The sequence below is a fragment of the Bubalus kerabau genome, chromosome 2 (assembly GCF_029407905.1).
Source record: "Bubalus kerabau isolate K-KA32 ecotype Philippines breed swamp buffalo chromosome 2, PCC_UOA_SB_1v2, whole genome shotgun sequence".
NCBI classification, from domain to species: domain Eukaryota; kingdom Metazoa; phylum Chordata; class Mammalia; order Artiodactyla; family Bovidae; genus Bubalus; species Bubalus kerabau.
In genome coordinates, this window is record NC_073625.1 from 143,776,210 (window position 1) to 143,799,003 (window position 22,794).

The window sequence follows — 22,794 nt, forward strand, 5'->3', positions numbered from 1 at the left end:
TGATTTACGTTACAAGAGCTTCGTAAATATATGCCTAGGATAATCTAATATGAACATGCCTTTATGCTCTATTTTATGAAACAAGGGTGACATTTTTCAATGGGTTTTCATTTGTTTGGATATATAGTTAGTTCACTTTCTATTTAGGCCTGACAAAATGTTTAGATTCCAGTAACGCATGTCCTTTTTTCTTTCCCTAGAATTTTATGCCTCTTTTACTAAATGTTTTAAATATAAGGGTGTGTATTTATGTGAGTGTGTAAAATGTGAAAGGCTCTAACTGTGGAACATTTTCATGTTATCTTTATCATTATATGTGTCTCAATGTGGTCTGATGGAAATGTAATTTTCATCAGAAAGTATGCCCTTCAGTTGTTTATTGTTTTATGTTCTCTTGCCTTTTATCTCAATGGCACCCCACTCCAGTGCTCTTGCCTGGAAAATCCCATGGACGGAGGAGCCTGGTGGGCTGCAGTCCATGGGGTCGCTAAGAGTCGGGCACGACTGAGCGACTTCACTTTCACTTTTTGCTTTCATGCATTGGAGAAGGAAATGGCAACCCACTCCAGTGTTCTTGCTTGGAGAATCCCAGGGACGGAGGAGCCTAGTGGGCTGCCGTCTATGGGGTCGCACAGAGTTGGACACGACTGAAGCGACTTAGCAGCAGCAGCAGCCTTTTATCTCAGATACAAACCATGAATACAAATAATGGTCACTGACACACAGATCTTCATTAAAAGTGATCAAAAACTCAACACCCAGTAACAAAAACATACCTTGTTAAAATAAAGTAAAATATTTTGTTGCTAAAATAAACAAATTAACATATTATTAATACTTCTGAGCATTTCTTTGACATGGAATTTGCCTCATAAAATCTATTTAATTCATTAAAATTCCTGTGTTGCTGTCCGTGATTTGGGGAATTTCTGGTTTTCTCTTACTAGAGCATGAAATTCATTGCATGGCAGAGGGATCTGCTCACACATTTCTATTCTGATATATTCTAATCAGATTATGTTTTGCTTTTTTCTTGCTACACTAATAATTCATATTAGAATCATTGCTTGAAGGACATGTTGAATTTGAACTCAATATTATTCCAAAAGAAAAAGTCATCAGGGTGAGGGGGTCTTGATTAGTATAAATGGGGATGTTTTAGGTAATAATTCTTCACTTCTCTGAGTAAATGTTTGGAGCAACTTTATTCAAACTAGCCAAAAACTGGAAACAGAGAAACACCTTTCAACGGGTGAATGGTGAGCAAACTATGCAATAGCGCTCAGCAACCAGAAAGGAATGAACTATTGCTACATGCACCACTTGGATGGACTGGAAGCGAATTATGCAAAATAAAAAGGCCAGTCCCCAAATGTTACTTACTATGTGATTCCATTTATATGATCCTCCTGAAATAAAACTACAGGTTAGGGACTGGAAGAGAGGTGGTAGGTGGGCCTGAGAGTAATAGCACAAGCGGTGGTAGAACACTTCCGTATCTTGCTCGTGGTGGCGGCTACGCAAAAGCTACATGTAGGAAATTGCATTGGACTGCACACACACACACACACACACACACACGTGGCCAGCGCGTGTATAAGTGATGGAATCTGAACAAGCTCTGTGGGTGGTACTGATGTCCATTCCCATAGTCATGCAGGATGTCAACACTGAGGAAGGGTGAAGGGTGCATGGACCTTTCTGTACATTTCTTTGGATCGTCCTATGAATTGTTTCATAATTAAGAGTTTTAAAGGCAGACACGATAGTATAGTGAACCTCCCTGTACCTATCACATGCTTTTACAATTACCAATTTATGGCTGATCTTGGTTCATTCTAGGGCTTCCCTGGTGGCTCAGACAGTAAAGAATCTGTCTGCAATGCAGGAGACCTGGGTTTGATCCCTGGGTAGGGAAGATCCTCTGGAGAAGGAAATGGCAACCCACTCCAGTATTTTTGCCTGGAAAATAATCCCACGGACAGAGGAGCTTGGTGGGCTACAGTCCATGGGGTCGTAAAGAGTCAGACATGACTGAGTGACTGAGCACACATATTGGTTCATTTGGATCATTCACACTTATCTCTCTCTGATTTTATTCTGAAGCAATTCCAGGACATCAAAGCATTTAATCCATAAACATTTCAGTAAAAGAATCTTTATTTTTCTATGTAACTGTAACACTGTGAGTAATTTTTGTATGATAGGCATCTAATTCCTAGAGATTTTGCCTTCTTAATCCACCAGGTTTCATTACCTCAATTCGTACATTTATAGAATTATTTATTTTTCTTTACAGGTTTTCCTTTCACATCTTTCTTTCCTTTCTTATCTTTTGGAGAATTCCTTCCCTTCTTTTGCAATTTTAGCAGTTCTTCAAATCTCCCAAGTCCTTTGCGTACCATCATGCCACGCCACCAAGCCTGAATCTGAAAATAAGAACAGCATCAGCTCTCATCACAGTGGACTGGGGACGGTTACAGCTCTTTGTTCTGGTATGCGATACGCGGTTTTCAACATATGGAGAATGGAATATGGCTAGAGCTCTAAACCTCATCTTCTCTCTTTCTCAGTTGGCCAGTCATCCAGGCAAAGACTTTTGGAAGTATTTGGTGCTCTTACATGCCAGGCATGGTTCTAGGGAAACAGCAGTTGAATTATCAGTATCGCTGAGTCGGTGGAGCTCACATTCCAGTGAGGGGAAAAGACAATAAACAAGAAACACATGACTGTGTAATTTGACAGATGGTGACAAGTGCCACGGAGGTAACAGTACACAGCACGGGGAATGGGTGTGCCTGTACTCTGCCTTCTCTCTTGTTCTGGGACCACCTGTGCTCCTACCTACAGGTAATCGTCACTTGTTCTTTTTTTTTAATTGAACTTATTTTATATTGGGGTATAGCCAATTACTATTGTGATAGTTATAGGTAAACAAAGAAGGGACTCAGCCAAACGAATACAAATATCCATTCTCCCCTAGACTCCCCCCCAACCCAGGCTGCCACATAATATTGAGCAGAGTCCCCTGTGCTATACAGCCCTCATGTGTTCTTGAGATCTCCTTTCTTAATACCCACTCAGGAACATCCCTTCTCTAGTAGACTCTTCATACCTGCCAGTGGCTCCCCATTTCTCTCAGAATAAAACTCAAGTCCTGATCTCTCGCCTTCTGAGACAGCCCATGCTTTCTCTGTGGAGTGTTTCTCCCAAGGTCCTTTTCACCTTTTGAGACCAACAGCATTTTGTCTGTGGAATGTGTGTACGTGTGTGCTCAGTCAGTTCAGTCCTGTCCAGCTCTTTGCAACCCCACGGACTGTAGCCCACCAGGCTCCTCTGTCCATAGGATTCTCCAGGCAGGAATACTGGAGTGGGTTGCTGTGTTCTTCTTCAGGGGACCTTCCCAACCCAGGGATTGAACCTGTGTCTCTTGCGTCTCCTGCATTGGCAGATGGATTCTTTACCACTGCACCACCTGAAATGTGTATCTCTCTAAGTAAATCCACTTCTTAAAAACACAAACAAAAACCCAAAATTCAAGTCCTTGCATTTGCTTACAAAGCCCTATCGATCTTCCCCCACCCTCCGGACCTCTTCACTCTCCCCTTGCTCACTCGCTCCAGCCATGCAGGCCTCTTTGCTGCTCAGATGCACATAGGCACCATCTCAGCTCAGGGCCTTGGCTTTTGCTGCTTTCTCTGCCTGGAACACTCTTCCTAATATTCAGATGGTTCGTGCCTCCACTTCTTCAATAACCTGCTTGATTGTCATTGTTATGAACTGAGTTATGTTCCCCCGAATTCATGTGTTGAAATTTTAAACCCCAATGTGTTGGTATTTGGAGACGGGGCCTTGTAAGGTAATGAGGTTTAGATAAGCTCGTAAGGGTGAGGTTCTCATGATGGAATCAGTGCTCTTACAAGAAGAGACAGACAGCTTGCTCTCTCTGTCATAGGAGGACGCAGTGAAATGGCAGCATCTGTGAGGCAGGAAGGGAAGCTCTTACCATACTGGCACCACGATCCTGGACTTCAAGCCTCCAGAATGTGAGAAAATATATTTCTGTTGTTCAAGCCACCCAGTCTATGATCTATTGTAATATATTGTAATAGTTGCTTGAGACAGTCAATTTCCCAAAGAATCCTACACTGACCATCTCATTAAACTGAAACTTCTATAAATGTTTTTTTTTTTTTTTTAAGATACAAATGAGTTTATTTACAAAACAGAAATAGATTCCCAGACTTAGAAAACAAACTTATGGTTACCAGAGGGGAAGGGTTGTGGGGAGAGATAGACTGGAAGTTTGGGATGGGCGTGTACACACTGCATATTTAAAATGGATAACCAACAAGGACCTACTGTATAGCACAGGGAACTCTGCTCAATGTTATGTAACAACCTAAATGGGAAAAGAATTTGAAAAAGGATATTAACACATGTATATGTATAACTGAATCACTTTGCTGTAGACCTGAGATCAACACATTATTAATCAACTAGGCCCCAATATAAAATAAAAATTTTAAAAAAATAAAAGGAAGAAGCAGCTAACAGAGCAAGATCAGATGGAAGGAGACTAAATAGAGTAAGTGGCTACTTTAGATGTCCAGTGAAATGGAAGAGCAGTCTGAACCCCACCAGGTTTTCCTATCTAAATACATGTTTTGACCAAAAAATAAAATAAAATAAAACCCCTATAATACACACACACACACACACACAACTTCTGGCAACCTCAGTTCCCCTTAGCTTGAACTTTTTTCCAATACTACTTAATCACTTTCTAACATATGATTATGTTAGAAACAACATAATCACTTTCTAACATCACTTAGAAATCACTTTCTAACATATATTATGTGTTACACTTCATGTTCTTACTCTCACCACATCAGGCTTTAAGCAATATGAGGACAGAAATATTTGCCCATTTTGTTCAGTAATGTATTTCCAGTGCCTAGAACAGTGCCAGGTACATAGTTGCAGCTCAATAAATATGTGTTGAATGAATGAATGAATGAGGTGGGTGGAGGTATGCTGTTTTATATAAGGGGGCTTGAGGACAGGTGTATGGATATTTGAACAGAGACTGAACTAAGTGAGGGCCACAGTCTTGCCCACACCCGGGGGGAAGCACCTCTGGACAGAGAGGCAGAAGCACGCATGAGGCTTGAAGTAGAGTGAAAATGGGAAGGATGAGACGGAGCCTGAAAGCAGCAGACCAGCTAAGGTGGTGACTTTCCAGGGAAGCAGCAGTGCCCAGGAGAGGGATTCTGGAAATTCACAAGGCTTTTTGTGTGTTAAGATTCAACAGAGTTCAATTGTGCGCCCCTTACTCTGGTCCACAGAGACTTTCCAAGCTTGTGCAGGCTTGGATAGGTTGGAAGAAACTCATTTCCAGAGCTTCAACTCTCATCCGTCCCCCTCCTTAAAATGTGTCTGCCAAGGAACATAACTTCTGACCCTCCAGTCCCACCTCGAGTCCCACCGCCCCTTCACAACTCCCCCTTTGGCAGCCCCTCATCCATTTGAATCTGACCAGGGTGGGTTGCCCAAGACTCCAAAAACCTTGGGGGCACTGAAAAAGGGATAATTCAAAATAGTAGTATTGATGTTGGCTCTAAGGACTGGATAACCAATCCTTTTATAAGAGAGGTGGTTTCCAGCTCTTTGCCTTCAAGAAAATTGAAGTTGATTTGTCAGCTGAGAGCCTACTATATAATTTCGGGGGGCTATATCTGGAAGGAATTCAGAGATGTGTGAAGCACTGCCATTTAAAGCAAAACAATACAGGCAAACAAATTTTTTCCATTCTTTTCCTTGTCAACTTATGAATTTGAACAAGCTTTCTCAGCATTTCCTCTGTAAAATAAAAAATAGGAATGGAACTGATGCCAAACCCTATTTCATTCTAGCAATAAGTAATATTTATGCAAGAACATATAAACTCTTAAAAGTCCTTTGGACTGCAAGGAGATCAAACCAGTTAATCCTAAAGGAAATAAACCCTGAATATTCACTCGAAGGACTGAAGCTGAAGCTCCAATACTTTGGCCGCCTGATGTGAAGAACTGACTCATTGGAAAAGACTCAGATGATGGGAAAGACTGAAGGCGAAAGGAGAAGAGGACAGCAGAAGATGAGAAAGTTAGATAGTATCACCAACTCAATGGACATGAATTTGAGCAAGCCCTGGGAGATGATAAAGGACAGGGAAGCCTGCCTTGCTGCAGCCCATGGGGTCACAAAGAGTTGGACACAACTTAGTAATTGAACAACAACAACATATAAACTATGTGAAAAAAAATCTTTCCAAAAATCCTATACATCAAATAATTGAATATCAAATTTTATACTAGATTTTATATTGTTTTGGTCAATTTTATACTACTACTAATTGCACAAAGACGCAATCCAGAATGTTAAAATGTTATGATCATAGGAAAAAAGTTTAATTTACATAAAATTTTTGTAGCCTAGAAATATGAAAGGTGATTTGTAAATTATTTAGATTATACACACACACACACACACACATACACACATTAAGGCCAATTCTAAAGGGAAAGTAGAATGGAAATACATGTTCAAGAAGAAAAATAAATGACAAAATTTTTGCATGTCAAGAGTTTGTTCAAATATTTTGTAAATTGATGTTTACTGATATCGAAGTAAATCCTTTGCAATGACTAAACTTAATGACACAAAAAGGTCTAATATCAATTTTAAAATGTGCAAGAGGGTACATTGTTCAAATTACTTCTAGGAAGTATCCTAAAAACGGTAAGTAATTTCATTCTTCCAGTGTAATCATCCCTGAGTATATACATACTAAAATTAATATTTCAATATAAACTACTTTTCTTTTGTATTACAGTTTGGGCATTATTTTGATTTATTAAAATTATGTTTGTGGTAGTTTATGTTATCTATGAGTCTAATTTAAAAAGAGTAAGGGAAGTTTCACATAATGTTTATTAGAGAAGGGAGGGTGTTAGGTCTGATTTGATTGAGGGCCATTGATAAAGGGTCTTACAGACAAAAGACTAATTTTTATTTGGGGTAAAATGGACAGTTGTTGATTTCAGCAAAGTACAGCAAGATCTGACCTAGGTTTCAACAGCGTAGGTCTGACTGCTCAGTGGAAGAATATATATGGTAGGGGAAGCAGGCAAGTAACAAGGGACACTAGTTGGAGGGCTAATGCAGTCATCTGGGTGTGAGATGATGCAGGCGTGGACCAGCTGAATGGAGAATACTGCATACTGATTGTAATGGACACATTCCTGGGCTCTGGGGTGTCCTTATGTCTCCACGGCTTAGTGGGCAATGAACATCTTAACCCTTTGAAGCTATGTTGGTGGCAGAGCACAACTCTGGCCTCTAGACCTGTGCTCCACAGTGCTTTCATTTTTAACTTTTCAGGCTTATCTGACTGAGTTAACACAAGCCTTTCACTACAGTGACTAGTCCAACAGTTTTAGATCATTTGGGGGTTTGAAGTTTTGGTTTCTTTTGCCTGTTTGTTGGCTTCTTATCTGACAAAGAGAAAAGGAACAGAAAAGACAAAAAAATGCTAGGATTTTTGTTTAAAAATCTCTTGCTTAGGCCTGGGGATGTAAAAATATTCAATAAGTAAGAATCACAATTCTCAAAATGTAGATGTGCAAAGAGCAGCCCTATAGGATAATCTGTAAAGTTTAGCAATACCCTTCTCCAAGCAACTGTGAATATGTTCTCCAAAATCGTTGCTTATTTTACCTTTGTTGCCAATTCTTTCATACTTCTCCTTTCTTTAAGGTATTCCCATATAGCTTCAGTGCCTTTGGCACACACTGACATTGGGGGTTCTTCCATGGGGTTGCCCGTTAGTGTCAGAACTTTTAGATTCACTAGACTATCCAAATTCTCTGGAAGATAAGTGATCAAGTTGTCCTCGAAGCGTAATTCTTTCAAAGCTGAAATTATTTTTTAAAAAATAATGTCTTAAAAACTAGCAAAATTAAAGCATACATTGCTTAGTCCAAACACTTTGAAATGTGTATTTCCTGTTAGACCATGTAACAAAAAAATTTAATGTTTTATAACAACTCAGAGTTGTTGAAGTCAGTGTAAATAAGTGTTAGAGACAGGAAAATAGTAAATACTAAAAAATGTTGAGACTGTTCCATTCCTCCAGAGGTTAAGGACAGAATCAGGAGATGACTAAGGAGTGTCGCAGATCCAACCCTGTGGCCATGCTTTTTTTTTGAATTTATCTTTTGCTGTGCCGGGTCTTGGTTGCTGCATGTGGGCTTGCTCTTGTTGCAACAAGTGGGAGCTACACCCTAGTTGTGGGGTGTGGGCTTCTCATTGCAGTGTCTCCTCTTGCTGCAGAGCAGTGGCTGTAGGGAGCTTGGGTTTCAGTAGTTGTGGTGCATGGGCCTACTTGCTTGTGGGATCTTCCCAGACCAGGAATTGATACCGTGACTCCTGCATCGATAGGTGGATTCTTAACCACTAGACCACTAGGGAAGTCCTGCTGCTAATCTTGGAATGTCCCATGAGTAGGCAACAGAATCCACTCATATTCCTTCATCTTTCTTTCATTAAAGAATAGTCACAGTTTGAAAATATATCTATAAACCTGAAGATTCAGCACAATATGGCAAATAAACATTTTTAAAAATCTGGTTCTAGGAGGATCTCAGCAAAAACCTGTTATTTTACAAATACAGAGTGGTTTAGCCTAGTGGAAAATCTTTGCATATTCAAATATGAATGATGTATGATTTTTCATGGCAATCAAATAGGTCCACCCCCAACCCCCCCAGCCCCAACTGCCTTGATAATTTTATTACTCTGGGTCAATCCTTTTCCTTTCTCTTGTAAGTGACTTAGTGATCTAATGCAAATTTACTACAGGACCCCCAAGCCCAAATTCTGGCTGCTGCTGCTGCTGCTAAGTCGCTTCAGTCGTGTCCGACTCTGTGCGACCACAAAGACAGCAGCCCACCAGGGTCCGCCGTCCCTGGGATTCTCCAGGCAAGAACACTGGAGCGGGTTGCCATTTCCTCCTCCAATGCATGAAAGTGAAAAGGGAAAGTGAAGTTGCTCAGTTGTGTCCGACTCTTAGCAACCTCATGGACTGCAGCCCACCAGGCTCCTCCGTCCATGGGATTTTCCAGGCAAGAGTACTGGAGTGGGGTGCCATTGCCTTCTCTGCAAATTCTGGCAGATAATAGGTATTCAGTAAGTTCTGGTTCACAGTATAATGGCTATGAGGATGAATGCCAATCTTAATAGCAGTAGATATTTTCTTTTCAATTCCCAGTAAACTAACTGCCTTTGTGTGGCTTTTAGCTGTACCAATCAGGTACCTTGCCTTCTCCGTATTACCACCTAAGAAGCTCTGCAAGGAGATTACAGGGTAGGTATAAGCTCTCAACATTGAAAAGTGAAGTTGCTCAGTCATGTCTGACTCTTTGCGACCCCACGGACTGTAGCCTACCAGGCTCCTCCGTCCATGGGATTTTCCAGGCAGGAGTACTGGAGTGGGTAGCCATTTCCTTCTCCAGGGGATCTTTCCAGCCCAGGGATTGAACCAAGGTCTCCTGCATTGTAGGCAGCAGCTTTTACCATCTGAGCCACCAGGGAAGTCTCCTCAACATTGAGACTGATCTTTAGTAGTACAAAGATGTCTTCCATCATGGGAAATGCTACTCAAACTCCACTGGGTTGTAGATCTACAAAGATTTCTCACCTTGTGCTTGGCAAATAGCATCTGGGAGTTGCTTAATTAGATTGCAGTGGCAGTCAAGAACTTCCAAGTTAGGCATTGATCCCAAGGATACAGGCAGGTACTCGAGATGATTGTTCTCAATATACAGCTCTTTAAGATTCTGAATAACAGAAGAGTATGTTATCGTACCATAATAAAAGAATTATGGTAACTAGAACCACCTATGAGTTCCCATGTTCTTTCAATGGGAATATTATTCATTAGGATTAAGGGGAAAACACATTTAAAGAATCGTCAACAAAAAAATATAATTATACTTGAGTTAAGCCATTAGTCATGGTTCCCAGGTATGTAGGGAAAAGAGAACATGGGAATCTAGTGTTTATTTGTTTCACTATAACTTAATGCAGAAAAACAATTTGGATCATTTAACTACAAATATAATTTGTTCCCTTTTAATAGCTAATTATCTGTGGCAGTTGCTATAGAACTGCAGTTGCCTCAGTTATCAATCCAACATCGCCCATGTGGAAGGAGCCAAAATGTACAGAGAACAGGTTGACTATTTTCAGATTCACTGGATAAAAATTTAATGTTTGCATTTCACCCTAAGATTCTGGAGAGTGTGGCATGACACGTACAAGGAGCAAATTGATGAAAGGAGTTCTGTGAACACAGAGCAAAGGAAGGAAGAATTAGGAAGAGGTGAGAAGTACCCGTGCTGTGTATATCATTACTCAGTTCCATGGCTGGGAGCTATGTAGTGGCTTACACCTACTTTATTATTATTAAAAGTGTAGCACCAGGAACATGAAAAAAATCATGCTTTAAAGCATGCATACATAAAGACACATTGGTATAGCTACTTTGAATAATGCTATGTTGCTTTGCTGGGGTTTAGCATAGTGCTGTGGACCCATCTTCAGCATGAACCCGTTGCAATGGTTAAATCAACCATGATATGCTTTCCACCATGCAGGAAGGGGAATCAGACCCATGTAAAATGCAGATTCCTGGCCACATCATCTATATGACACTTTAACTTCAAAGTAGTACAACTTTCAGAGAATACTTTTTAAAAGTGGAAATTAATTGGAGAGCGGTATGGCTCAATTTTGCAAATAAAACATGCCAAACCACACAGAAGGAATGAGTATGCCCTGACATATCCAAGACCAGTCACAATAAAACGTTCAAGTGTGGATCCTGTGGTTGTTCAGGAAGACAGTGGAAGCCTCAAAGTGTAATAATGACTACTTGTTGGGAGCTAGAAATCTAGTATAGATGATTCCACATGCAACCTGTGAGAATACAGCCATGTTTTCTCATATCAGCCAAGGAATCAGTGGGCATATACTTCTTTGCCTGCTCATTTGGGGAGGCTTACCTGTAGTCTCTGAATGCATACTGGCAGATGGGTAAGCTTGGCTCCCTCATCTTGGCCAATGTATAATTTCTCTAAAGATGCTAAAGAAAGGATCTCTTTCGGAAATGAAGAGAACTGATTTCCCGTTAGTCCAAGAATCTTCAGTTTTGAAAGTGAACCGAAGTCCGAAGGTAACTGGAAATATTTCAAAAAGATAAGTTTCAGATCAGGATTATTTTTAAAAGTAAGAAAATAAATTGGGCTTTTAGTTTTGAGGAAGATTTTTTTTTAAAGGGAGCAATTTAGCATCTCCTGCAGATGCAAAGTTGGCCCATATGTTTGCCATCTATAGTATTTGTACTTGTAGATCTAAAGTCTGGAGTTCTACCTTTTCCCTAACCTCTGTGCTCTTTACTTTCATGCTCTGGATAAAGTTAGAGCAATTTTTAACCTATGTTATTGCAAATTTTTCAACTATGGTGTAGCAAATGCTTGACACTACTGAAAGAAAAAGTACAAAGCTTATTAGTATACTATTGCAACTATAATATTCATAGTTAATTCAGTTATTGGCACTGATCAATTTAGTGATGTGATGTCCATCCTAAAAGGCTTTAGGTCAGCAATTTGGAAACCTTAGTTAAAATACCAGTTGGAAGGAAACAATGAAGACCATTATAATCATATCTTCTGCCCTGCAGTGCATCCCAAGGCTATGTGCCCTGGTATTAGGCAGGCATTGCACAGATTCCTAGACTTTCAGAGTTGGAAGGCCTTAAAAAGGTCCCTGTTCTTACCCTCTACTATGGTGGTTGGATATGTTCCATAGCTAGCCATCCAGCTCTTACTTAAACACTACCTCCTGGGATGAAAAGATCATTGGATGAAGACCACTTGGATTTCCTTCTACATACTCGGATTTCCTTCTCCTGTCAAAATCTGTGTCACTAATACATCCCCTATTGACCTCTTGCTGGCCCTCTGGAACCACATGGAAAATCTCATTCTTTAAATACATGACACAATCACCCTATGGAATAAGTTACATAGATGCCTATTTTCTTGTAGGAAAAAAAGGCCCAACTCTGAATGTTAATAACTTAATTCATTTTGAACCACTTCTGTTACCTGGCTCGATTCTTCACTGGGCAACCTTTTCTCACAGGTCCCTGCTTAAACCTTGGCTTTCCTTCCACCCATTCCCTAACCTGCCATTCTATTTTTCATAAGAATGGTTAGTAGAGTTCAGCTCAACCCAACCTCTCCCTAGATGGGTGGAATAGGTAAATAATTAGTGAATAGATTATCCCCATAGTAGGCTTTCTTTTGTCCTATAGGCAAAAGTTTCAAACACTTGGAATAAACCATAAGGCATTTTCCTCTTTGTTATGTAAGGTGAGGGCTCATTTTCTTAAAAAGTTATAAAACATTTTCAGTTTTATTTACATCTAGAAAAAGAAAACTCAGAACAAGTCAATGTCCAGAGAAACTGATGTTTAAGCTTTCCTTCTTTGCTATTTCCAAATTCTTCATCAGGCCCTTAGATCCCTTCAATGCAAAGTGTCTGCATTTAATGCAGTCCTAAATAACAGGGAAAGATTTATCAACCTAACCACTTCATTATAACCCAGTCATTTCATTTGTACTGCTATATTCTTAGCTCATGGGTTTAGCATTACTTTTTCAAAAGCCCACTGAATATCTAAAGATTTTTTTCCCAAGATATTCAAGAGCCAATAATTAATACCATCATAGTCATATTATAGCAGAAATAAATTTGGATGTACAGAAAGCCTGCAGAGAATCAAGGGAGAGCAATTATTGCTGACAGTATAACTGAGCCGTAGCCATTCTGAAACTTGAGTTTTCTCCCTTAATTGTGTGAATGTAAAATGTTGCCTGCCAAACCAGTCAACAAAGGATGTAGCAACCATTGCGCCACTGCAGCCACTGGACCATGAACCCTGAGGGAACTCAGGATGGGAAGAACAGAATACTGGCCTTAGATAGCTAAGGCTCATATCAAAAGAATGATTTCAATGAAGTCATTGAAATACATGATTTCAATGAACCCAGACTCTTGCATCTTCCCATATATAGAAAAGTACTGAATTCATTAACTTGAGAATTTGGTTTTCTTTAGGGATGAATGTTTTTGTTTTGTTTTTGTTTCTTGACTGTACTTGGTCTTAGTTGTGGCATGTGGGATCTAGTTTCCCAATCAGGGATTGAACCTGGGCCCCCTGCATTGGGAGCACAGAGTCTTAGCCACTAAACTACCAGGGAAGTCAGAATTTGTTAATTAATTTCTTTAATTAACAGTTAAATCATATGAAGTTCGGACCACGTGTTCTTTGTTGTGAAAAGTCCTACATATCCTGGCTCCTCCCTTATCTCAGTGGAGCAGTCCCTCTGAACTATCTGAGAGGCTGCTTTCTGGGCTTAAGTCCTCAGTTCTGTCCACCAAATAAAACAGTTCTCAACTTTTAGGTTGTCCATCACTTTTTCAGTCAACAATAGGAATGGACCATACACATAAAATCCATGTAGGTATACATGAAAAGTCAGCTATTTTTGCCTCCATCTAGGCAAGAAAAAGCTACTGGCTAGGCTTCAAGTGCCAAAAGTCCATGAGGTAAATTGGGGTGGGAGAGAGAAAGTGAAAAGTGAAAGTGAAGTCGCTCAGTCATGCCCGACTCTTAGCGACCCCATGGACTGCAGCCTACCAGGCTGGTGGGAGAGAGAGAGAAGAAGCTGGCTTAAAGGTCACATGTCATTAGAGAAATGATTGGGAGGTTCCTAGAGGGACTGGAATAATAGGAAATTCAGAAAGGAAGACAAAAAACACAGTAATACCATCATAAAAACTGAAGAATCATAAATACTGGTACATGGAAATTTCCATGTTCAACATAGTAACACTGAACATATCCATGTTTCGGTGCAGTCTGACTTGCAGTAAAGCTTGGTATTGGATGAGGCTAATCTTTGAACTGTGGTGTTGGAGAAGACTCTTGAGAGTCCCTTGGACTGCAAGGAGATCCAACCAGTCCATTCTGAAGGAGATCAGCCCTGGAATTTCTTTGGAAGGAATGATGCTAAAGCTGAAACTCCAGTACTTTGGCCACCTCATGCAAAGAGTTGACTCATTGGAAAAGGCTCTGATGCTGGGAGGGATTGGGGGCAGGAGAAGAAGGGGATGACAGAGGATGAGATGGCTGGATGGCATCACTGACTCAATGGACGTGAGTCTGAGTGAACTCCGGGAGTTGGTGATGGACAGGGAGGCCTGGCGTGCTGCGATTCCTGGGGTCGCAAAGAGTCAGACACGACTGAAAGACTGAACTGAACTGAAATCTTTGGTGATGGACAGGGAGGCTTGGCATGCTGCGGTTCATGGGGTTGCAAAGAGTCGGACACGACTGAGCGACTGAACTGAACTGAATCTTTGCTAATCACACACACACACATCTGTGTGTGATTCTCTCCTCCACCCTGACCTCTTAAAAAGTCACAGGAAAGGATTAGGTATCATTCATGACTCAATAGGATTTAAGTGAACTATGTTATACTTCCCAAGGGCACTTTCTATTCTGATACTTTCACTCCCACTATGGAATGACAGACTTTGCTCACTGTAACAGGAATTCTTACATCGGCAGCAGAAGAGTTGGGGATAGGCAGAGGCCTTCTCATAGAACCTCTAAAATCCTCCAAGATGGGTTGCTACCTATAATAAGTCGAAATTAAGTACTAGATCCTCTTCCTAAATCTTAAAGTCATCATCAAAATGTTTACTTCCAGTTTTGAAACTCTCTAACAATGAGGAAAACAAAACAAAAAATCCCAAAGTTCTAAAAGTTGAAAATCAAGTAAAAGATTAAAAAAAAAACACAAAAAACAACTTTAAAGCTAGGACTTTTACAATGTATGAGATACACATTAAGAGTGTTGTTCACAACCAGGAAAAACAGACATGATATTTGGTTAGCGTTGTTGGTTTCTAAACCTTCTATTCTTTCTCTCCAGAATAGTCTTTTGCTTTTAAAACAACTCTGTTCTTTCAAATTTTCAAATATTAAAAAACAATAAGGGGCTTTCCTGGTGGTCCAGAGGTTAAGAATCTTCCTTGCAATGCAGGGGACATAAAATATGTTTTATATGTTGTGTATGTAGTTTTGTGTGATTAAAGATTTCTATGTGGCATAATATTCTGTAATTAGGTGTTTTACTTTTAATAAACATCACAGTTTTGAGATCTATCCACATTGGCACATATAACTCCAGTTCACTTAAATTATTGTATAGTATTCCATTTTATAAATATATCACAATTTACTTGCAAATTCCTCTCCCAACTGACATTCACATTATTGCCCATAAGCCATGATTATCAACAATACTATGATGAATGTCTGAACACACCACCCTGCACACATATGGGAGAGCTTCTCTGGGGACTGACCTGGTTTTGCAGATATCTGATTTTGGAACATTAGGGCCTAAGGTTGCATGTGTCAGAACTCTGGAAGATGAACCCTGCAGTCTAATTGTATGGATTGGTATTCTGACTCTATCAGGTACAGGTGTGTGGCCTTGACACATTAAAAGCCCCATGCCTCATTCTCCTCCTATATCATTGAGGATAATATCACTCACATCAGAAAATCATTGTGAGTAATGTATGCAATTTAAGAAAAAAATCATGCAGGAAGTCAGAAGATCTCAGGAAGGAAAGCAGAGTGTAACAAGACAATATAACTGTATTACAAATGTATAAATTAATTTCCTCCCAATAACCAATAACTCCAGTCTTATGAGAAAAAAATCAAACAAATTCCAATAGTGGGGGCATCCTACAGCATACCTTGCCAGTACATCTCAAAACTGGCAAGGTCATCAGATACAAGGAAAGCCTGAAAAACCCTCATAGCCAAGAAGAGCTAAGGAGACGCAAAAACTAAACGTAATGCAGAAACCTGGATGGGATCCTGAACGGAAAAAGATTAGATCAAAACTAAGGAAACATGGATAAATTATGGACTTCAGTGAATAAAAGTGTATCAATATTGGTTTATTAATTGTAACAAATGTACCATAGTAATCTAAGATGTTAATTGTTGGGGAATCTCAGTGTGGAATATATGAAAGTTCTCTGAAATATGTCCTCAATTTTACTATAAATCTGAAACTATCCTAAAAAAGAAAGACTATTTAAATTTAAAAAAAGTCATTGTGAGGATTAAATGTGATAACACAAAAAAAACATTTAGCCCAGTGACTGGCACCTACATACTGCAAATAAACATCAGCTACCATTATGATTACTACTGCTATTCAGGCGGGAAAGGTAACATGATGACCTTGTTGGAGAGATTTGTCAATCCCGATTTTCACTCATAAACTCAGCTCGAATTTTCTGATGTTTAGACACGGAACCACACCAATGTAGGGCCAGGCAGCATAGTGACAGCCAGGAAAGGAATCAGTACCTGGCATATTTTATTATCATCCAGGGCCAAGACTTCCAGGTTCTTCAGCGAACAGATCTGCAACGGACAATGTTCCAGAAAGTTCTGGCTGAGGTCGAGAAACTGCAGGTTAACCAGGCGCCGGAAGGAGCGGCGCAGCACCCGCAGGCCGGTGTTGCGCAGGTAGAGCAGGAAGAGCGAGGTCCACCTGCAGAGGAGGCGCGGGATCTTTTCCAGGTGGTTCCCACTCAGCCCCACCTCCGTCATCTGCGAGAGCTCGCCCAGGGTGTGCGGGAGGGCGTGGAGGCGGTTGTAAGAGAGGTCCAGCACCGACAGCCTGGTGCACCGGCCCAGCGACTCGGGGAGAACAGCCAGGCAGTTGTAGGACACGTAGAACTTCTTCAGCTTTGTCAGGTTCCCAATCTCTTCCGGGATGACCGTGAGTTTGTTCTCATCCAGGTCGATGATCTCCAGGTTGTAGAGACCACACAGCTCCAGAGGGAACGCTGCAAATTGGTTATGCTTCAGGTGGATCTCCCTCAGTTTGGTCTGGTTCACTATTTCCTTGGGCAGAGATTTCAGGTGGTTTCCGGCCAGTCCGAGCAGCTCGAGGTGGTGAAGTAGTTTGCAGATGACGACGGGGATGTCCGCTAGGTCGGTGCGGTAGAGGCGGAGCTCGCGGAGCTGGCGGATGCCGCTAAGCACCGGCAGGGACGAGGCTTCTATCGGGTTGTCGCTCAGGTCCAGGCCCTCTAGGTTGCTCAGCCTTCCCATCTCCGGGCATAGACTCTTCAGCTTGTTCTTGTTCAGGTAGAGAACCCTGATCTTCCTTAAATGCTGAATATCCTTAGGGATTTCTGCAATCAGGTTGTTTTCCAAATGCACTTCCTCTAATTCTCTTAATGCTAAAATGTCTTCTGGAATAGTAAGCAAGCTCTGATTCGAAGCGTCAATGAAAAATATCCTATCAGAGACCTGCTGTGGATCACTTTTCTGGTGAATTCTAGACGAATGTTCGTATTTTTCGCTGTCACTTGACATTATTCTGATGGAAAGTTCAAATATTCAAAATCTGAAATATTGTGAAAAGAAAGAAAAATGTATCAGAGTTTTACCTGTCACCAGATTTAGTATCCTTAAGAGAAACAAAATTAAAATCTAGTTGATTAAATTTAGTGCTCACTGTGACACAACATAAAATGTAGGTTTTTGTGTTTCATGTTGGAAGATACATCGAAGTGTAGATTCCTCTTGCTCCTAACCTAGGTTGACTCATATTAATAAAAAAAAATTGGGTTGTCTAATTTCAGTTTTTAGAAATGCCTATTTTGATTCTATTTTCAGGTTGGAGGTATAGAAGACTGCAAAAGATCATTGCTCTTACCATAAACACTGAGAAAACACTAGGAAAAAATAGCATTTTAAAATATTGCATTTGGGGGAGTTCCCTGGTGCTCTAGAGGAGAGAATTCCAGGCTTTCACTGCCGTGACCCGGGTCCAATTCCTGGGTGGGGAACTGATATCTTGCAAGCCATGCAGCCAAAAAAAAACAAAACAAAAACTGCATTTTCCCTTAAATCCGGCATAAAGTTGTAGATGTAAAGGCCAATAGAATTAAATTCAAGAGATGAACTGCCCTTCTAAATAAGGAGAGACCAGTGGGCACCTTCGTGCCTGGTAGAACTTTTAAGTTTTAGGACTGGCAGGTGGATGATCAAACCTTCTATAGGCATAGGTAACAGCCATGTGCGAGTTGGCATGATGGATTAGAATCTGTGAAACCAAGGGTAGTTATCAGTTAGATCCATTAAACTATAACTTGCTTAATAAATAAAAAACTAACCTGTTTTCACCGACCAAGCTCAATTTGTTTTTTTTTAACAAAAAGCATTGTGTAGCCTAAACAATTCTAAGACCCTTCACCACCACTATGGATTGTATCTCTCACTAAGAGTCTTGAGATGTTTGCCCAGTTTGTTTTTCAGGAACTTGGAGTCAGCTGTTGACCAGTTGGCACCCGAGCCAGTTAAGACTGGTTGGCAGTACTGACCATGTACCTGGGTATGCGTGTTTGATCGGTGACCATTGGCCATCAGAAGCTCGAGAACCCTGCCCCCAGTGAGCTATTGCCACCAAATTCTGAGCATGTATCCCAGGAGGCAGTGGATAGCTTAGTTGTGCCTGCACAGAAGGACAATTATCTCACTTTTTAAAATCTACAATCACCTTTCCCCATGCTCCCCATACCTCAGGCCACTCTGCTTCTTTGTCTCATAAATATACTGAGTCCCTTGTCTTTGGGGAGGTAGATTTGTGATTTGTTCTTTCTCCTCACTTGACTGATTCATGATAAATTCATTTTTTGCTGCAAACCTCCACCTCTCATTGTTTGCCTTGCTTTGTCCTCAGGCAAATGAACCTGGCTTGGTAACAATAGGTCCGCAGGGTTGCAAAAGAGATAGACACAACTTAGTGACTAAACCAAACCAAGCCCTTGGTTATGAATACATGCACACACATACACACGCACAGCCTAAGGGGGAAGGCAGGAAGGACTATGACATGATGGTGGCTGGGTTGATTGTGGCATCTCTGAGTTGCCTTCTAGGGTGGGGTCTTTCGTGCTGGAGGACTAGACCTCCCATCCAGCATAGAGGCCCAGTCAAGATGGAGAGGGGTGAATTCCCAGCCCCACACTTAATGTTTTTGCTCCTTGCAGCACAGCAGTGTGTGATTCAGATCCTTGTTTCTATATACCTAGCACCCCAAACAGAGAAGGCAATGGCACCCCACTCCAGTACTCTTGCCTGGAAAATCCCATGATGGAGGAGCCTGGTAGGCTGCAGTCCATGGTGTCGCTAGGAGTCAGACACGACTGAGTGACTTCACTTTCACTTTTCACTTTGATGCATTGGAGAAGGAAATGGCAACCCACTCCAGTGTTCTTGCCTGGAGAATCCCAGGGACAGGGGAGCCTGGCGGGTTGCCATCTATGGGGTTGCACAGAGTCAGACATGACTGAAGTGACTTAGCAGCAGCAGCAGCAGCCCCCCAAAGAGTTATGAGATGGTGTGGCTGTTATTTAAAGAAAGAAAAAGATGGGGAATTCCCTGGTGGTCCAGTGGTTATAGCATTACTTGCTTTCAGTGCCATGCGCCTGGGTTTGATCCCCTGTTAGGGTTTGATCCCCCAGTCAGGGAATCCCACAAGCCACGTGGCCAAAAAAGAGAGACGATGTATCATGGATTAAATTATGTCTAGGACTAGTTGTCTCTAACATTTTTGTCTTTATCTAACAGTGTAGAGTCCTGCAGGATAAAATCTCATTTCCTAAATACGAATGACTGACAGTGCTGATGGCTTTTAGGCAATCGACAGTATTCAGACTGAGGTGATAATATAAATAAGAATAAGAAATTATAAATAAAAGAGAAATAGAGAATACCAAGGACAGTTACTTGTTCTAGGTTTTACTTAACCTATTTAATCCTCACAAGAACTCTAAGAAGGAGGTACTATTACAATCCCTGTTTCACAAGTAAAGAACCACCGAAAGGCTCTTCTCAAGACACAGTAGGAAGTGGGAGAACGAGCACAGCATTTGACTGACCCACAGTCACTTCCTCACCTGGGTTTTTAACATCATTTGTTCTCCAGAAACCTGGTTTTAATTAAAATCTTCTTGGATGTGAAGGTTCAGGCTTGGTTTTTCTTTTTCAGTCTTCCAACAGAGTTATCTGGGGAAAATCTGTGTGCACTGGCCACTCTAATTAAGGTTAGACATGACTGAAGTGACTTAGCAGCAGCAGCAGCAGCACAAGTATGTCTGGGCTTCCAGACAGATAAAAGAACTTATTTCTCTTAACATTCAGCCTGTTCCATGATGAGATCTGTCTAGAAGGTCTCTGTGTGTGTATTAGCTCACATGAATCATATCCCACTTGTGTTTGGAATCAAGTTGATAGCCCTATGAAAGCTGTTTATATTGTATATGCATTCTTGTTAGTTGCTCAGTCATGTCTGACTCTTTGTGACTTCATGGAGTGTAGCCCACTAGGTTCCTCTGTCCATGGAATTCTCTAGGCAAGAATACTGGAGTGGGTTGCCATTTCCTTCTCTAGTGGATCTTCCCAACCCAGGGATCAAACCCAGGTCTCCTGCATTGCAGGCAGATTGTTTACCTTCTGAGCCATCAGGGAAGTCCAAAATGTCAATTCCTTCGAGCCGGATTCGAACCAGCGACCTAAGGATGCCTGAGAAACTTCACACTACAGTCCTCCGCTCTACCAACTGAGCTATCGAAGGAATTGCACTGTATGTGCATTTTTAGTGGACTTAATAAAGGAAGTTATAAAGCCAGGATTTACAACAGCTGCCAGTAAATAAGAATAGGGAAGATTGATTCTTTATTGGCTATTTTTAACTAGGGATTGCTTTCTGGATGTACTTTTACAACCCAGTATTACTGAGAAGTTTATGAGTAATTCAAGGGCCTTCCCAGGTGTCACTAGTGGTAAAGAAGACACCTGCCAATGCAGGAGACACGAGATGCAGGTTCTATCCCTGGGTTGGGTAGATCCCCTGGAGAAGGAAATGGCGACCCACTCCGACATTCTTGCCGTGGACAGAGGAGCCTGGCAGGCTACATTCCATGGGGTCACAAAAAGTCAGACACGACTTGGCGACTAAACAGCAGCAGCACAGGGAAGGGAATGTGCTGAACGGTACCTACATTCACATCTCAGTATTTCAGGCTACCTTTCAACTTTGCTGGTAGCACATGGGGTAAATGAAAACATACTTGTCTTTTCTACCATCATGTTTAATCTGAAGAACTACTTGCAGTGGTGCTTAAAATCTGCGGGTTACAAAGTGTTTCAAGAGACATCTACCTTGCCTGGCACAATTTCTCAGCAGTGGAGCACAGTCTGGAGCTCATGCCTGGCTGGGTAGTGGGAGGGAGAGAGGACTCAGATATTTTCTTTTTCACCTTTGAAAATAATAAACTTCATAAATGACCTGTTTTTACCTTGAGGATCTTCCTCGCACATTTTTCAGACAAGGAGTCTCTGGCTCCAGAGTCGTCTGCAAGGCCCTTTCACTTCCTTCTCTTTGACCTGTGGCAACCCCAGACAGAAGGCCTTCCTTTCTTCCTTCCTTGTCTCCTCTCCCCCAGGCCCACGTACCAAATCCTGACCCATTTACCTGGTAACTAACGCTGGGTTCTGTCTCCTCACTCCTCAAACTCCTGAGATGTTTCAGATGTCTCCCCTGTGCGTGTGCGAAGTCACTTCAGTCGTGTCCGGCTCTGTGTGACTTTATGGACCGTAGCCCGTCAGGCTTCTCTGTCTATGGGATTCTCCAGGCCAGAATACTAGAGTAGGTTGTCATTTCCTTTTCCAGGGGATCTTCCGACCCAAGGATCAAACCTGCCTCTCTTATGTTTACGGCATTGGCAGGCGGGTTATTTTTATTTTTTTAAACTACCAGCGCCACCAAATCCACCCTCCATCAGCTGTTCTCAATCTGAGAACTCCCTGCCCCATAACAGCTGTGCTTCTCAGAGGATGCACAGGACTCCACGTGGATCCGGTCTGACTGACTTCGCCTCTAAAACACACCCAGTCTGTTCATCTGGGCAGTCCTAAGTACCTGCCACTCCAGTACTCTTGCCTGGGAAATCCCATGGATGGAGGAGCCTGGTAGGCTACAGTCCATGGGGTCGCGAAGTCGCCGTCGGACACGACTGAGCAATTTCACTTTCACTTTTCACTTTCATGCAGTAGAGAAGGAAATGGAAACCCACTCCAGTAGGCTTGCCTGGAGAATCCCAGGGATGGGAGCCTGGTGGGCCGCCGTCTATAGGGTCGCACAGAGTCGGACACGACTGACGTGACTTAGAAGCAGCAAGTACCTGCTCATCTGGAGATGAGCCTAACCTAACCCTAACGCACAAAGCAGTTCCGCCCTCTGGCAAGTTCACCTGGACGGGTCAGGACGACACCTTCTCCAAGAAGCCCTCCCTGATGGCCCGGCCCCTCCACAAGACTGATCAACTAGCCCCTTTAAGTTCCCTTACCTCCGCCCATCCTAGCTGTGGTGGGCAACTCAGCTTTTGCACCTACCCTCTGCAGGTATGAGCACAACTTGGGGAGCGGACTGTGTCATAATCATCTTTGTACCCCCGGCCCTTAGTTCATCAGTCATGCCCCCTAAACCTGGAGAACTTCTC

At 41.7% G+C, this 22,794-nt stretch overlaps 1 protein-coding gene and 1 non-coding gene across 4 annotated transcripts; both read right to left on the minus strand.

Annotated features, from left to right (window-relative positions):
* Nucleotides 1–2,142: 2,142 nt before the first annotated feature.
* On the minus strand, nt 2,143–22,016 carry LRRIQ4 (leucine rich repeats and IQ motif containing 4). Of its 3 annotated transcripts, none has more exons than XM_055569133.1 (6): nt 21,768–22,002; nt 16,583–17,633; nt 11,112–11,285; nt 9,746–9,884; nt 7,765–7,961; nt 2,143–2,429 (listed from the first exon to the last, which is right to left on the minus strand). In XM_055569133.1, exons 2-6 carry the CDS (start codon nt 17,600–17,602, stop codon nt 2,280–2,282), a joined length of 1,680 nt encoding a protein of 559 aa, XP_055425108.1. In that variant the 5' UTR covers nt 17,603–17,633; nt 21,768–22,002; the 3' UTR covers nt 2,143–2,279. The 3 variants fall into 3 exon arrangements, with proteins under 3 accessions (XP_055425108.1, XP_055425110.1, XP_055425109.1); XM_055569134.1 differs by lacking the exon at nt 2,143–2,429 and adding an exon at nt 4,184–4,402 and having other exon boundaries at nt 21,768–22,005; XM_055569135.1 differs by lacking the exon at nt 7,765–7,961 and having other exon boundaries at nt 21,768–22,016.
* TRNAY-GUA (transfer RNA tyrosine (anticodon GUA)) lies at nt 20,778–20,867 on the minus strand. Its single transcript is given in 2 exon segments — nt 20,778–20,813; nt 20,831–20,867. It is a non-coding gene; the product is annotated as a tRNA-Tyr (tRNA).
* Nucleotides 22,017–22,794: the final 778 nt, after the last annotated feature.

What these genes read in the sequence shown, in the direction of transcription:
- LRRIQ4 (XM_055569133.1), bottom strand. Translation starts at nt 17,602, where the DNA reads ATGTCAAGTGACAGCGAAAAATACGAACATTCGTCTAGAATTCACCAG. An exon ending in TATGCATTCAGAGACTACAG is followed by an intron (nt 9,885 to 11,111) that starts GTAAGCCTCCCC and finishes TCTGTTATTCAG; the next exon opens with AATCTTAAAGAGCTGTATAT. An exon ending in TGCTATTTGCCAAGCACAAG is followed by an intron (nt 7,962 to 9,745) that starts GTGAGAAATCTT and finishes AAATAATTTCAG; the next exon opens with CTTTGAAAGAATTACGCTTC.